Consider the following 16,417-nt stretch of genomic DNA (forward strand, 5'->3'; position numbering starts at 1 on the left):
AAAAAGAGAAAAAACCCATAAAGATAAAAAAAGAAGAAAAAAAAAAAAGACTCTCTTTTGAGCCTTAAGGACTAGATGCAGTTTAGCGCCCCAGCCCGCGGGGGGCCCAGCCCGCAGATGCCCTCTCTCTGCCCCCCCCGGGGTGCCACAGCCGCGCCTGTGCCCGCCCGCTGCTGCCCCGGGAGCGAGCGCACCCTCACGTACATTTACAGGTACTTGCTCTCAGGCAGGTGGGGGGCGTGTGACCAAATCTTCACCCATTCCGTCAAATTCCGGCTTTTCCCTGCGGTTTGCAGACCCGGGAGCGCTGGGATGGTTCTCCCTATCGCCCTTCCCGGCGCAGCTGGCGGCAGCCGCTGCAGCCGGTCCGACGGGAGCGGTGGGGACTCTTTAATGATTCCTGAAAGAATGGAACCATGCAAACCAAATGAGCTATGAGTAGCTTAAATCTCAATGGGGAAGTAAATGGCTACCGCTTAAGAGATCCAACCAGCCCAGCATGCCCGCTGCTGACCACAATTCAGATGCAAGCAGATTCTGTTTCACTGAATTAAACAAGAGTGCTTGTTCAAATATTAGGAAAGCCAAAAAAAAAAAAGTTCTTGGAGAAACAAATCCTGCTGCGCTGGATCAGCTCCATGGACTAACTAATCTGGGATTCTGTCCTAGGAGTCACCAGCACCAAATAACTGAGAAAGGTGCAAGATACGGACACTTCATCTCATCTCCGAACAGCAAGGATGTTAATAGTTAAGGGAAAAGTTTACTATAAATATATAAGAACTAGGGAGCGTTAGGTGAACACCATGAAAGATCAGAGTTCAACTTCATAAGCTTGAACAGAGAATGCAGCTGTAATGCCTGAGTTTTCATCTTTGTTAGCGACATTTATTGGTCTTGGTCAGATCCGGTTGGGAAGAGGAGAGCCAGCTTCAAAGGACAGTTACAAGTTTACTAAATGATAATAATACATGTAATCCCACCAGGAATAGCACCTTTCAGGAATAGCACGGCATGCAAAGCCTGATGGACCACTGCGGCTTCCATGGCCGAGGATGGTTGGGGGCCAGAGGGGCACCCATGGGTCCTGCCCTGCTCCCGGCCAGTGCTGGTGATCCTCTCCACTCATAAGCATAAGAGAGTAAAGGATTCCCACCCCCCCAGTGCCATTTAAAAAGTATCTGACCTAATTATTACTATCCCTGTTGTGTAAATTCAGCACTTTGTCAGTCTGAATAAATGTACATTAGCCTTAACATGAGTTAAACAAGTTTAAACAATGAAGGAAGCTTTGTAAAGCTCCCTTGCTTTTTAACTTATTTGACACCACACTAAAGAGCCCATTTAGACTAAAGACTTCAGCACATTCTGGGACCCATTAAATACCCAGGTTGAGACTAGATATTCCCTTTTTCTTTTTTTAATTTGTCCTACCTAGTTGCTAAAGTCAGCATAATTGAGCAATAAGCTGCTTTGCATTTCTTTAGCTTTGTAGGCAAGGTGAAGAAAGCTGCACCCATCCCGCTCAGTGCCGCCCTTTCAATGCTAATAGGGCAAACCCCTCTTATCACTGCGAAGGGGATACTGCAGTGATTCCTCAGGATTACTTTTAATTAAAAAAGAGGAAGTTCATGGCATAAAAATGTGACATTCATGACTGCTGGGAAAACTTACACTGCCAAATTGTTTCTCTTTTAGGCTAACAACATACTTCTTTCCAGAGTCAAGCCAGCCTTAGCCCACGGAAAAACATTCCTTATTGTCTGTTTACAAATGACACCGTACCCCAATATGGACATCATCTGTCCTCCAAACGCCATAATTAAGTCTGAATACATCTTCATACAGTGGAGAGAGAACTTACACAGGAGAGAAGGGAGTGAAAGGCTGGACATCCATCCAAGATCACAGAAGGAAGAGGGAAACGCCTTCTTACCAGTAACATGGACAAGAGATTGAACGTCTTGATGTTCTCCACTGTGGACACAACTCTGCTTTTTAAGAACTCTCACACAGGCAGCAAAAGAAGTAACCCATGCAGTGTCAAGCTCCGAGCCTATCCTGACTCCAACTGCCATTAAATGCAGGATGTGGCCTGGAAGATGCAAATCAGCCCCAAAGAGCAAAGAGGGCTGCAAAATGAAAGCATTCATCACCCTGATCATTCCCTATCCCCTGCTCTCCTGATCAAGCAAAGCACTGCCTGGTTTCTGTAGGCAGCAGAAATGAAGGAGGCAAATGAGAAGGAACGAGGGAAAAACTGGGTGAAAAAAAGTAGTGGGCAGACGAATTCTTCTACAAGGGGAAGGGGTTGTTTTTTACCAACTCACACCTTTAACTTTTGAGAAAACCTCTTGAGAGATGTCACAAATACTACACAAAAGTCGAGTTCAGCTGGATGCGCTACAAAGAGCTGGCAGGGCAACATTTTAAAAAGAGAATTTAATTTTATTCAATGTCATCCTGAAATTGGTTCTTCCCCCATAAAGATCTGTGGTCAATTTGCAAATTGAATCCTGTCACTGACCTGTAAGAGATATTTTAATCCACATGAAGTTAAATGCTTGACAAAACCGCAGCTATGAAATTGTTAGCAGTGCCTCCACAGTAACTGGGCACTTGGATGGATATTTAGATTAAAACCCTGGCTTACAGGCACAGTTCCCATCAATTGCAGATGGATTAGGATTCCATCCCTCTTGCTCATTTTGAAGGTGGGTAAAGTTTAAAACACAGAAAAAAAAAAACCAACTCAATTATAATTTTTAGCTGTCAGGAAGGAATTATATCAGTTCCATCTTCCAGAAGGAAATCTGCGCTGTCTAGCGGTAATCAGTTCCACATTTGTGAAGCCTTCCAACAAAACACTTTTTGTCTATGATTTGCATTCATCTTAGGACATACTGATTTCAGACCCTCTGTGGATTGTAATGTATAAACAGCCCTTTTATTTTTAAATGCAACTAAGAAACTATTTGGCAGGGCCATTGCCATTCTGAATCTTGAGAAAAATATACCAACTTGCAACTGGTGTCTAGGCTGCGACGCAAGCAAGGCAGGACACTTAAAGACAATTGTGTTCATTCAGTTTAGCTAAGAATAGGACATTAATAAGAAATATTTTAATCTAACAAGTATCATGTTTTAAAGGGAACTTTAAATTTTTTTTGTCAATTTGACAGGCATGTGATGATCTCATGGCATGGAAGTTGGAGACCGAAGCAGAGAGGTTCTGAGATTCCAATAAAATCTCCCAGCCCTCTTAGCAAACCACACGCATTTTCCCACTCTACGCCTCTCAAACTTTATTCCCATTAGTGAGAAGAGAGTTCTACGATCACTTCTAAAAAAATAGTCAAGGGAAATAAAATGTGACATATCCTCACAGAATGAACTCTGCCCCTTGAAGCTTACTGTTCACTAACTACAGTTTTATCAGCAGGATGTCACTAAATTCTGGTTTGCCTAGAACAGATACTACACATTCCTCCTCTTCAACCCTGCCTTCCTGGTGGCTGTTTGGGAGCGTTGCTTTGTGTCTGAAGGATTTTAGCCTAATTTTCTAGAGATTCAGGGCTGCTACACCCTCACTTGTATCAGCAACATTATAAACCAATGTTTAATTTCAGCTAGGATTCACAGATATAAAAGCCTTGAAGACATGCCATTCTCTGAGGTCTTGCAGGAAAAGACGGCTGGGGAGATGAGACCTCCAACAGCAATGCCCTTACAGAGGGACAGGCTGCAGAGCTCGGCCGCTACCTGCCCGCAGGCAGTAAAAACACATGGGAAGGAGCCGACAGCAGCGGCAATATGGTGAGGTCAGGAGATGCACAAATGGGGGTAACTAGAGGTTAGCGAGCAAAGGAGGAAAGTCACCTTTTACTGTGGTGTGCAGGGAAGAGCAATCCACCCCAAACCCACCTTTGTCAGCTCCAGGATTTTAGGCGTGCAAGGTTCAAGGTGTGCAAGGTTCACCAACCTCCACAAAGACAAAAAGCCACGGTGTCAGCACCTCCAGTTCTCTTTGCAGATCAGCCCACGGCACAGGCGAGCACAAGTTGGTTGATCAGCTGGAGTTGGGCATCACAGCGGCTCCACAGCGTCCGAGGCTACAGGCAGCCCCACCAGGCCAGATGCCGTTACGAATCGTCAGGGACAAGGGGGAAAGGTAGTTTTTGGACATCCTGCGGAACAGCACAAAACATCACATGCGATTCGGTACGACTAGGGAGTTGAGCTGCAGTCTTGAACGCCGACAGCAGGCTGATCTCCGCTGAGGCTGGATGTGTGAACACCCTCAGGTTTTCAGATTTAGAGGTGCCAATATCGAAAGGACTGAATGCTCCGCAAGCAGGCAGAAAGGCAGATGGTTCCCAGGACTGTAAATCAGGACAGAGAGCTTTACAGTCCCTTTTCACTAGTGCCTATCTGGGCCAGGTTTCACAACCATCATTTGATTATTGGGCTATGTGAAGGAAGTTGTTGAGTTTCAGTCCAGTTCCCAGTGGGCAGGTTCCACATCACAAAAAAAAATTCCCCCTATTATACAACTGACACTAATTGGATCCTTTTTAAGCTCTTCAGAAGAGAGGCCAGGGCTTGAACATCATGGAAACAGAACTAACTGTTCTGTGAACTCCCCAGAACAGAGACACATGGATGCAGTGCTGTGGGAGACTTATGTGGCATCTCAAAAAATATAGGTTTCAGATTCTAAGACTTCTGCAGTCTTCAACTTTCACCAACATTCAAATTCACCTACATTAAAAGAAAATTAAATTGCCCTCCCCCACAAAAAGCAAACCACAACAAAGCAAACATCCTCCAGCAAACTATTTGCTTGAATCTATTAAAACTTGCCAAGTCAACGTTCCAGTCTCAACTGCCTAACTCAGCCTGCCAACAACAGAAGTGTCAGTTTTTTGCTCCTCTATTTTACATTAACAAAAGTCAATTGTGGCAATGAATTGCACCACATGCCAACAATATATCACATTCCTTCACAGCTGTTTTTTGTAAAGGGAAGGAAAAGACCTCATCAGTCACTGACAACACTTCTGTAAACCATAAACATTTTAAGAACTCCATCCACAGTCAGGACGGTAAACTACCGGAGAAAATCCTAACAAAGTGGCATAACACAGACTATCAAGACCAGATAATAAACACAAGTGTACACGAAGAATTGGCACATTAACCAAATCACGGTAGTCATGAACTTATTTTAATAGATGAGCAGGTCAGATTGAAAAGAAGAAGTCACTGTTGTGCCCCGATGAGCAGGAAAGCTTGTTCCCAAGTCAGCGGGCTGGACTTTGCCTAACAAATTATCAAGAAAAGGGAAGCAAAACTGCATATCATGTTTGCTTGTATTCTTTAGAAAAGTAATAGCTAAATCAAAAGCATTAAGTTAATTCCCCTTAGGATTTATAACTGATTTAAACAGAAGAAAAAAAAATGCACTCCTATAAAACACCAATAGGACTTTAACACGTATCGTCAGAACAGAACTAGACTGCAAAATAGGGCCTACTACAGTGTATCTTCTAGTGCAGTAATTTCATTACCTGTAACTAACAAATAATAAAGGATAATAACAAAGAGAAAAGGAATACAGAACAGGGAGAACGAAGCTGATTATGAGGCATGCATACAAAAATGTGGCTGAGAGCTTCCTGGAAGCTCAAGTAAACCTCAAACTGTTTGATGTGATGTATATAGGCATTCACATCTTTGGAAAACAAAAATGCTTACCACCATATAAATTCTACAACAAGCCAATTTTTAATTATACCTATCAAAATAATAATAAAATCCTAGCAGTTTCATTCAACATGCTTGCATCATGGAGACCACCTACGCAAATATAAACACAGCATTTGAATCTCCAATTAACTATTGCCAATTATAAATGGGACACTTTTAAAAATAAATTATGAGGATAATGAATCATTTTCACACACAAAGGCAACAATGTAACATCATGCAGTGGTTTTAAAAGCCTCCTATTTTCTGCATTTCTATTCTGGTTAGTTTGTGCCAAGATTATAAAAGCATATTTTAATCTTAAAAGAAGAAGAGAGGAAGGTGAAAAGCTGCCATCCCTCCCTCTGGTCATTTCATGTAGATGATATTGCGTTCAAATATTCAGCCACTAAACCATTGCCATGGAACATTAACATTTTAAAAAGATTCCTGTGCTTGGAAAAAAGCTAAGAATAAATGGGCCAAAGGAAAGCCCATAAAAAGCTATTCTGTTCTAACACTGACAAAATAAGCACACATATATCTGTTCAAGTGAACATGAAGTGTTATGGTCACATGACAAGAGCCAAGTTTTATTTAAATCAACGTCACAGGGATAAAAAGCATAAATATAAAAGCAAAACTGAGCGACATACTATGCTTAGCATCTTTCTGTAACAAGCAATTAACAGTCAAATAGTTGGTTGCTGTGAAGAATTTTATGTCAGAAAATAAAACAACGCGTGCTACAGATGTTGTGAAAGCAGCACGTTTCAGTTGCCTGCAAAGTGAAAGAAACGTTCTCAGACGTGAACTCCAGCCTTGCAGGAGCCACCGAGGGGGTTGGCTGGCATGATACTGGTACCCAGTCATTTCTCCCTAAAAAGCCAGTTAAGATCTGCCTGCTCCTATTCTGTCACCACCCGTTTTTCTCTCACCCTGCGCAAATGCTCATATTTTCAGGTAAGCTGCCGAATTCAAAATGGGAAATTGCTCCTCAGGGATGTACACAGAACCTTACTGCTTCAGCAGAAAAGGAAACTCATACTTTTGTTCCACTGTATTCCGATCCTCTGACCAAAGAAAGCTCAGACCTGATACTTCTAACTTTAAAACACACACCCAGGAAGAAAATTCCCAAAACCTTTTTGGGAAAAAAAAATAGTCTTACTATTACAGGCTCATCTTTATAGATAATGATTTACAAGTGAATGCTCTGTTATTAAAAACAGGCTACAACAATATGTACAAGAAGAATGCCGTACAAACATTTTCATGATTATGCTTTCATATATTCCATCAAAAGGTAAACTACTTGAAAATACCTACAGAACCTTTAAGAAACCTATACTAGTTCTACTCAGGGCCCAGTTGGCTAGTACAAAAGAAAAGCATTATTGCTCTTTTTACTCTCAGAAAGTTTCAAAGTTTGCATTTCTATACTAATATGTTGAAAACTATCATTACAGTTGTGGCAAATATCAACAGAGGAGAACAGCGGGCAGATCCTTCTACCCTCACTCCTGCTACTGAGGACACTAGCTGGTGTGACTGACAGCATCCAACTGGGAGAAGAAAAGCAATTTTTTTGTGCAAATAATCCATCATTTTTGACTGAGGTCTGCCGATACACCATGGATACTGGTGACCTATTTCTTATTTAACAGAAGTTGCAACTCACACAAGTTCATTAGTTATTCAGAAGTTTATAAACAATTTACAAACTGAGTAATTCTAGATAACATCAGATTACAACAAAAGTTCTGTATCAGAGTTGTACAGAAAAAGCTTTAGGGAAGGAAAGCAGTAATGAATGTTATGATCAGGCTCATCACTGTTTCAGAAATAGTACGCTGTGTGAGTAACCCAATTGGGACACTCTTCCTTTGAACGTTTTGCTGAGCTGTGTGATGTAAAAATAGATTTGTATGCCTCAGATTTCTCCTCGCTGTCTGCAATGGATCTCTTCGTAGTAGTCGAAGAAGCCTTATTGACTTTTCCTGGTACAGATGAATTTCCATTATCTGATAGAGAAAAAGCAATAGAACGAAGCATGTGTAACAGCTTACAACTGATAAAAGTATATTTAAATAAAGACAGAAAAAAAGTATTTAAAAATGTGTACAGAGATGAAGTATATAATTTTTTTCAGGGCTATTGCAAATATATCCCATAATTGTACTCAACAGCAAACTTGTTCCCAGCTTTTAGAATTTATGCTCAAAAGGCATTTAGAAATCTTGGAGAGAGAAGAATTCTTTCTTACTTGTGTAAAACCCTTGCATTGTAATTCAGTATTGACAACATTTATTTCTCTAACTGAAAAATGGCTCTGAACTCTCATCTTAAGAAAGAAACATGAAAGTATTTCACCACCCTGAAGTATTGTTTAGAAATTAGCTATCAAATGACAAAAGCTAAGCTTGTGACATACTGTCCCCAGGGAATCTATCTCCTCCCTTTATTCTTTGCAAAGTCATTTACAACCAATAACAATGGTTTTGTATTTGGGATAGGAAAATGCCCATCCCTCTGTTTCTGATACCATCTCTCTCAGTACATTACATCGATTGCTACAATCTCCCCCCGCCTCTTCCTTAACAACTATTTAATCTTCTCCAAAGTTGAAGGTCAGTATTTTAAAAAGCATGTGCCAAGTCTCTTGTGCAAAGCAGTGACTACATAGGAGTCTACAGAAACTCTACATATTGTGTTTAACTTAGGCACAATGGCACGTAAATAGCTAGTAGGGAACCTGTCTGAAGATGCACTTAACTGATTTCTGCATGCAGTCATAGGAATTCTATGTGCAATCCTAAATCATCATAGATCAGACCCTTTTTATAGCTGGAGAATGCTGCTTTTAATGCCACCAATAGCTGTCTGGAAGGAATTACCAACGCTGGTAAGAATGAGTGTGCATGCTGCAAGTCCAGAAACCTTAGGGTGCCATGTTCACAAATTAATTCCTATGCTACTGGCGTTCCTCAGTCCGTGGATTTTCCTTTATTTTCCCTTTCTCTTCTTAATCTCTTGCTTGTCAGTATAACTGTTGCCAGAAACATAAACCACGACCTGACATTTCAAAAGGCATATTTTTAACTTTACACTCTTGGAAAAGAATAATACATCAAACATTATTAGAATTACTAGGTTCCTACATCCAAGTGCAATTATAATAATCTGGAATGAAATATTTTTTGAAGTCTATCCTTTATAAAAACAGACAGTAGAGGGCAGGTAAGGCATTTCTGATGGAAAATCTCTCAGTTTATCTACAGTTCATCATTTAAGTACTCTCAGATTCTTCAGACAAATTATATTGACTTTTTCTGTGTCTGTAGCATACACAATTGAATACTTTACACAGAAACTACAGACTGACTTCAAAAATATAACCATTCTTATAGTTCTGTATGAAGACATCAATATGAATCGGAGACCTTAAATAACATAATATATATTACATAAAGAGAGGGCACCATCCTTTGGACTAAAGGACTGCCAAGTTTACTCATAGCTGCATGACTACTGTAGGTACATCAGTTTGTCCTGCACTTACATTCCACTGCTCCCAGTGACACACAGCAAATTAGCAGCTAAAATGGAGGACTAAAAGTCAGGTCAGCAGCTTGGGACATTTTAATACACTTCACTGAAATAAACGGCCATAACAGATTTTTTGAACACATGTACTTCAGGAAAACAACTACTAATTCTCCTCACGCTACCCCCTAGCCAATAAAACAGATATACCAAAGCCTCGACCATAACTGTGTGAATAAGAATCTCTAATCTCATTCCTTCAAATTGGTTCCCACCAACTTAAAGCACAGCAATATTGGAGTGACACAAACATGCAAACCTGGCTTGTTTCAAGGTGAAAAAAATGCAGTATGGTGAAAAGTGTTTATTATTTGTATTAGTTATCTGCATCACTACAGCACTTGCCAGTCACAAGCATGAGCAGGGGCCCTGTTGTTTTAGGTATTTTGTGAAAGTATAACAAGAAGTCAGTCCCTACTCTATGGAGTATTTACTCAAAGTATAGGATGATGGATAGCAGATGGGACAAAGGCAAACTGGGCAGAATAAGGAAAAATGGATAAACAAAAGCCCTTGCACACTTTCTGCAGTCAGTTTTGTAGATTTTGCAGATTGTAAAATAAAGCTCTGTTTTAAGAAAAAGTTAAATTGACTACAGTTTCTACTGAACAAGGATCTTTGTGCATGTTCATGAAGCAGCTTCCTATTCCAGCTTAGAAAGGTGACCTTTTAGGACAGACTTTTGAAAGAGAGGGTTCTCTGAAAAAGTGAGCCACGACATTACAGCCCCTTTGAAAATAGGATTTGTCCTTTTATCACTAAGAAAGATTAAAAAAAAGGAAGTGAGAGGGTAGCTTCTGAAAACTATGGTACAAAATAGCCAGGGAAGGATCTCTCCTACAATATTTTTCAAAGCAGAACTATTTCTTCACATTTTTCATATTTAGATTAAAGAATAAACACCAACCTGAACTTTTGGTGAAGATAATCTGTCTCTTTTCCCCAGAACTGGAGTTGATGCAATCCTTTTCATTCTTAGCCTTTGATGGACCTGGAGAATCTATGAAAGAAAAGAAATGAAATCGTGACTCTGCTTCTTGATTCAGGAGGCCATACATAATTTGTAGCTGTGACATTACCTTCAGTGATATCCTGCTGAGAAGCTGATTCTGCTGACTTACATTTCTTTGATTTCTGAAACAACACAAGGAGAAATCTGGTAATGTACTGAAAGGAAATACAATTCCCAACTTGTATGTGATAGATGCACAACATTTTTATGTCTTACATGGTGGAACTCTTCCTTTCACAACATTGCTCCATACTTATCTATATGGAATTGGAAACCTTGAAGTTATCTTAAAGAAAATTGTGCAGGCCAAAACCAAACTGTTTGGATAGGGTGCTTTGGTTGTGTACTTTGCAGGGGGTATGTGTGTGTGTGTTATCAACATTAAGGTAATCTGATACACCAAACCCACATGGCAGGACAGTAAATTGCATGACATTAAACAGGACACCACAGTTAACTGTAATCAATAAAGATGTTTTTCAATAAAAAATTCAGAATAATCCTGCATCTCATACCCACTTAATTTTATTTAGTTAATAAAAAATCCCCCCTGGGTAACCTTCAATAGCTGGACCCTTTGTTGCAGGATTGCTTGAGAAGAAAAGATGCAAATAGTTAATCTACATTTTTTAAAAGCATCTGTGGAACAGATTTTTCCAAGTTAATTTATGTTTGTCCAGATTAAAAAACACAACAAAACCAAACAAGAGCAACAAGAATCCCATTACTGGCTTTGATTATATAAATGCCAAGCTGAAAAAGAAAGATGTATTAGAACAGTCATTGTTGTTACCATCACAAAAGATGACTCTGTATACATTCAGAATGATGTACATATTTCAAGAAAGCTACACAAACTCAAAGAAAATAAATATATTTGAATGTCTTATAAAAATTAGGAGAACCTAGGAACCGCATATGATTAATGCTTGAGGAAAAAAATGCCGTATCACATGTTGCTGAAAAACTTAGCCAGAAGGTGGTGGCAGAGGGTTACTAGTCTAAGGGCAAACCTGGCCCTCCTGGTGTCCTTCAGTGTACGGGAAACAACTTTTCAGGGCGCTTCCACCTTTATTATTACGGGTGGATTGACAAAGAAAAGTTACCTCCCAGTATCTGGCATCTGAATTATGAGATGTTTCTAAATATATGTATGCAAATATATTATACATAAGGAATATATATGATACATATTTCATCACGGGCACATATGACATAGTTGAGCTTGAACAATTTTTTATACTAGTGGTAACTGAGTCATCTTTATATCCATGAGATAAAATGTAAGGAAAAGGAGTTTGTGCTTCCTGCCCCAAATACAGTAGGTCCACTTAGACTGCTCCCCTAGCTGAAAGAAGGAACTGAGGAAGAGGTTGGAACAGCAGTGCCAACGGACCCCAAACTAGAAAATGTCTTCTGACGCTAGGACTGGAGCTCCCAGATCTCAGATTAGAGCGAATGGTGCCAGTGACAGAGAAGACTGGTTCTAGCTGCAAAAAGATCAGCTGGCACAGCAAGGCAAGGCAGTATTGCAAAAAAACTCATCAGAACCTGGGGATGAAATGCAAGAGGCCTGCTGAGAGATTTGCAAATATGGTATCTGTCTGTAACATCTCCACTAAACAAACAAAAAATATTTGCATATTCACCTAAGGTATACAGAGTAGTAGTATACAGTAGAGTATATAGTAGAGCTGCAATGACTTTATTTGCATGGCATTTTGCCTGGTCAGATTAAAAAAAAAAAAAAAAAATACAGTGGGAATTAGCACCGCCAGTAACCACTCAGGTCTATAATAACCACAGAACATGACAAAATTTCCAAACAGTAGTCTTACAGAATCAGACCAGGAATCTACGTATTCCAGTATTGTGTTTCTGACTGTGGCCAGTAGAGGCTGCTTGGAGATCAAAAAAATAACCACCTACCATCACAACAGGAACTGTCATAGGAAATACAGAGAGGATTTTGCTCATGAGTAGAATTAACTAATACAAGGTCTTTATTTCAAGAAAATACTAGTATAGCTGGTACACTGTCCGTTTTACCCATAGCATTAAACTCTGATTTTCAGAGCACTATGCACTGCCTGTTGGTCAAAAGACAGTTTCAGTACACACAACTGCAATATGCTATTAGCAAAATATGCATGCAACCTCATTACTTTTAAAAGTAGCACTGAAGTATACTCAGCTTACTGAGTAAATCCTCCAGCCCGCATGAAGATTAGCAGGAAAAGCTATGCGATCTAAGAGCAGATTGCATTACAGACAAGAACTCTTTTCAATTTTGTTTTAAACAATGTATAAAAGATTACCTTTTCTAATTTACTTTTAAGCCTTCTATCCTCCATTCTTTTCTTCAATACTTCCACATCTTCTTTATTACCATTCAGGATAATCACATCTTCTTCTTGAAAGGGCACACCACACTTCAAGAAAAAAAAAAAAAAGGACAAAACTAGTATTTTTTTCAAGATCTTTATGCTGTTGAGCCTTTGTTAGAATTAATACTGTGTTTAAGCTCCCAGAGGAGCTCTCCAATCCTTCCCCTTGCCGCTCTGTCTTTTCCAATAGTTCTCTTTTAACATAGTCTAATACATCTTCTCACCTAAAATGTCAAAGGGAAAATCTCAATTGTTTTCACCACTGTGCAAAATAATACTGATTGACAGTATCCCTCTCCACAAAAAGGAAAATAAATACTCATCTTACCAGTGAATTGTGATCTTTTGATAACCACATTTAAAAGCAGCTCGCATATCAATTTGCATAGCAAATTATAAAAGAATTTCAGAAATACGAAAATATTTTGTTCTTCAAAGCCCCGCCCCATGTAACAGCGCTATGGAGGTTGCCTATTTATTTCATTATCAGTCCCTTGCAAACAACACTCTTAACTAATTCTGTTTTCTCTTTAACGAAAAAGTCTAATTATGTATTTTCTGCTCACGGGTTCGTTTTACTAGCATAAAATGTACAGTGACTAGATTAAACAAAGTAGTCCTAGCTAGAATCTACTCAAATTTCTGAACCCTATAGCTAAACCCCAAAACACTACGGTAATTTCTGCTTTTTTTAGTGATGAACGCATTTGATTAAGATCTAAGCATTATACTACTCTGCTCTAGAATTTATCTTTCAACTTAGTAATACAACAACTGACAGGAGCAGTTCCTTTACACTGACTAGGAACAACACCAAAGGTGTTAACTCCTCTACATGTAGAACAGACAGCACCAGGGATTTTTTTTCCCCAACACCTAAACAGGAAAACCTGCTTTCTTTGGGGGTTTTGGGGTTTTTTTAATTATTTTTTAAATGACTGGTGATAAAAAGGGGTCATAAAAGCAGCATTATTCATTACCCAGCTTTGCCTTCTTGTTGTCCTACATCTGATTTATTAAACACTACCAAGTTTCAAAGTACATTTATAAATTAATCTGGATAATGAATATAATGTGCTTCATGTAATTCCACATTTGTGTTCTGGTTGAAGACACAGATGGTTTCACTGTGCACATTTTCAATCACCTGGTGAAGCCAGCACATTAACTATGAAGTTTTCTTCTCTAAGATCTCAATTTCCTTTTTTTTTTTTTTTTTTTGTTATCTTGTTAAATCCAGAAGCTTTCTGTTAATCTGCAGGATTAGTTTATCATCCTGCCTTTGTCATTGCTCTTCTGTTTTCTAAACAAAGGTTTAGAAAGGTTACTCATGTGTTTGCAGTAGAATTAAACAAGTGAAAGGACGTATGGATAGTACATCGACTCCAGTCTGGTCAAGTGATGAACACCGTTTAAAAAATGAGTCAGAGAGATTATGAAGGAGAAGCAAGGGTTATAGAGACGCATATTAGGTGAATCAGGCAGAATAAGTCACACACAAGAAACGGGTGAGTAGCCCAATTTTTTCCATTGCTACTCAATGAGCTAGTGCTAGAAATGCCAGCTTGGTATGAACTGACACTTGCGAGTGAGAAGTCTTGAAAATCAAGGCAGATGGGGTCAGGCTTCATACTAAGGCGGGAGCGACTAGCAGCTGACTTGAATCTAAAGAAGTCCTACACATTTGGTTCTAGTGGGGTGTTTTCTGAATACAGCATGAAAGACAAGGCACCCTCCTACAGGCTAGTGATTTAAAAAGCAATTTCTCCAATATTTTTTAAAAACATATTCTGTTAAGCATACAAAAGTAAGTGGAAATTTCCTCCAAGTAAAAGTTTATGTCAAAGGACCCTAATTTCAGTAAATGTTGCATTTTGAGAAAGGAAGCAAATCCAGGTTCCCATCTGGAAAACACAAGTAGAACTGTTCTAAAATGAAATATATTTACAAGAAACAGGGAAATAGAGACAGTGTCCTCTTTCCGGTCACTGAAACAGATAATTTTTTGCCATGACAACAGCCAGATTATATTACACAGACCAAACCCTTCTAAACATACTTTAAGTACAGCAAGTTAGAGGCATAGAACCAATCCCACTCTCCCAGGTTTCACTAACTCCAGGAGGTACGATTTGTTGTTGCATCATACATGTGCATCAAACATTTTTTAATTGTTGGCACTGTTGGATGCAAAGCTTTAATTCTGATTTTTTAAAACGCTCACTATCCCTTCGTGCAAAAAAGGAAAGATTTTTATCTCAACGTTTTGAAACGCTGAGATAAAAAGCAGAAGGAAATTTCAGTTTTGCAAATTCAGAAAGATTGTTCCTTCAGATGAAGGTCTTCTGGGGTGGATTTTTGTTTTATGATTATTACAGGGTCTCCCTTGCTGTACCTTGTTTATATTGGGACTTTAAATACATATGAAGGTACTTGCTGTAGTTCCTTGATGTTTTTGCAGCACCTTGAATAGAAGACGTTCCTAAATGAGACTGAACTTGAAAGACTATTCTGAACCAAACAGCATTAGAACAGCAGCTTGCAGATCTGAAGGCAAGATTCACTCCGTAACTGAAGAAGAGTGGGATGTTAGCTGAAGGAGATACTGGACAAGTAGCTTGATTTTTGTCTAGAAGCCCTTCCAAGGTCCAGTTATAAAAGCACGTTCAAATCTGTTTATATCTAAATGGCTTAACATGCTTGCATGAAGGAATTATTTAAAGGGTGTGCAGATATGATCAAAAAGTCTTTAAAGTCTTATACTCATAGATTTATGTACCTTGCATATCCCATGTGTATAAACACACACACACAAATCAACTTTACAAAAACCCAAAACCAAAAGCAACCTGAAGACTTAAAAATCATTAGAACTACAAAGGTGTTATAAATTGTAAAAGACGTATTAGCTTAAGCATAAATACAATCTTTTAAACTTAAACTAGTAAAAGAAATAGTGAAATCACTTTTTCAAATAATGAAGACCTTTTAAATTTCAAGTAATTTTAAGACAGTAGAATAGCTTCTCTTTCTTAGAGAATAAAATACGAGAGGTTGTAGTAATAATGAAATCTTAAAGATGTTTTCCTGAATTCTAAAGTTTACAGCTGCTTCTTCAGTTTCAGCTACATAAGACAATGGTTGTACCAGATTTCTTGCTGTAAACTGCTGTTGACAGAGTGATTTATTTTTTTTTTTGGTACAGCATCTAACATGTATTTCCATCCATGACTACTCCAGTCTTAATACAACACAAATAAACAACAGGCAAATATGTTTTCATAGCTAAATGTTTACATCAATGTTAACAGTTTAATGTCTTACAAGAAACCTGAAACCTCTTTCACAAATTATGAACAGTAAATTAACTCCTGCAGTCCTCCTAAACGTGACCATTGCTAGGAAATGCATAAGGCACGAATACTTTGCCAAAACAATTCCCTCCAGATTATGGCACATGTATGACCACAACCTGACTGTCCCTCTTTAAACCGGGTAGTATTTAGAAAGAGGATCGAACAGACACCCTGTTCAACCAAGGACCATATCACTGTTCCTTTACCAGCCACACAAGCTCATGTATTAAAGATTATTGTCTCTTGTCACTGTTAACTAAAACCATGTTTTAAGAGAGATACTCTTCCAGAGGTTTATTAGCAGTTCA

The 16,417-nt window shown here is 38.9% G+C and overlaps 1 protein-coding gene across 1 annotated transcript in view; it reads right to left on the bottom strand.

Moving 5' to 3' along the window:
• Positions 1-6,314: 6,314 nt before the first annotated feature.
• Positions 6,315-16,417, bottom strand: part of RTF2 (replication termination factor 2) — a 30,060-nt gene continuing 19,957 nt past the window's right edge. Inside the window, exons 6-9 of the mRNA XM_009645392.2 lie at positions 12,685-12,798; positions 10,434-10,488; positions 10,262-10,354; positions 6,315-7,772 (exon numbers count right to left, since the gene is read on the bottom strand). Coding sequence (XP_009643687.1) covers positions 7,588-7,772; positions 10,262-10,354; positions 10,434-10,488; positions 12,685-12,798 — 447 coding nt within the window. The 3' untranslated portion in view covers positions 6,315-7,587. The remainder of the gene's footprint in view (positions 7,773-10,261; positions 10,355-10,433; positions 10,489-12,684; positions 12,799-16,417) is intronic.

The sequence above is a fragment of the Egretta garzetta genome, unplaced genomic scaffold, assembly GCF_000687185.1.
Source record: "Egretta garzetta isolate BGI_Z169 unplaced genomic scaffold, ASM68718v1 scaffold188, whole genome shotgun sequence".
Lineage (NCBI taxonomy): Eukaryota > Metazoa > Chordata > Aves > Pelecaniformes > Ardeidae > Egretta > Egretta garzetta.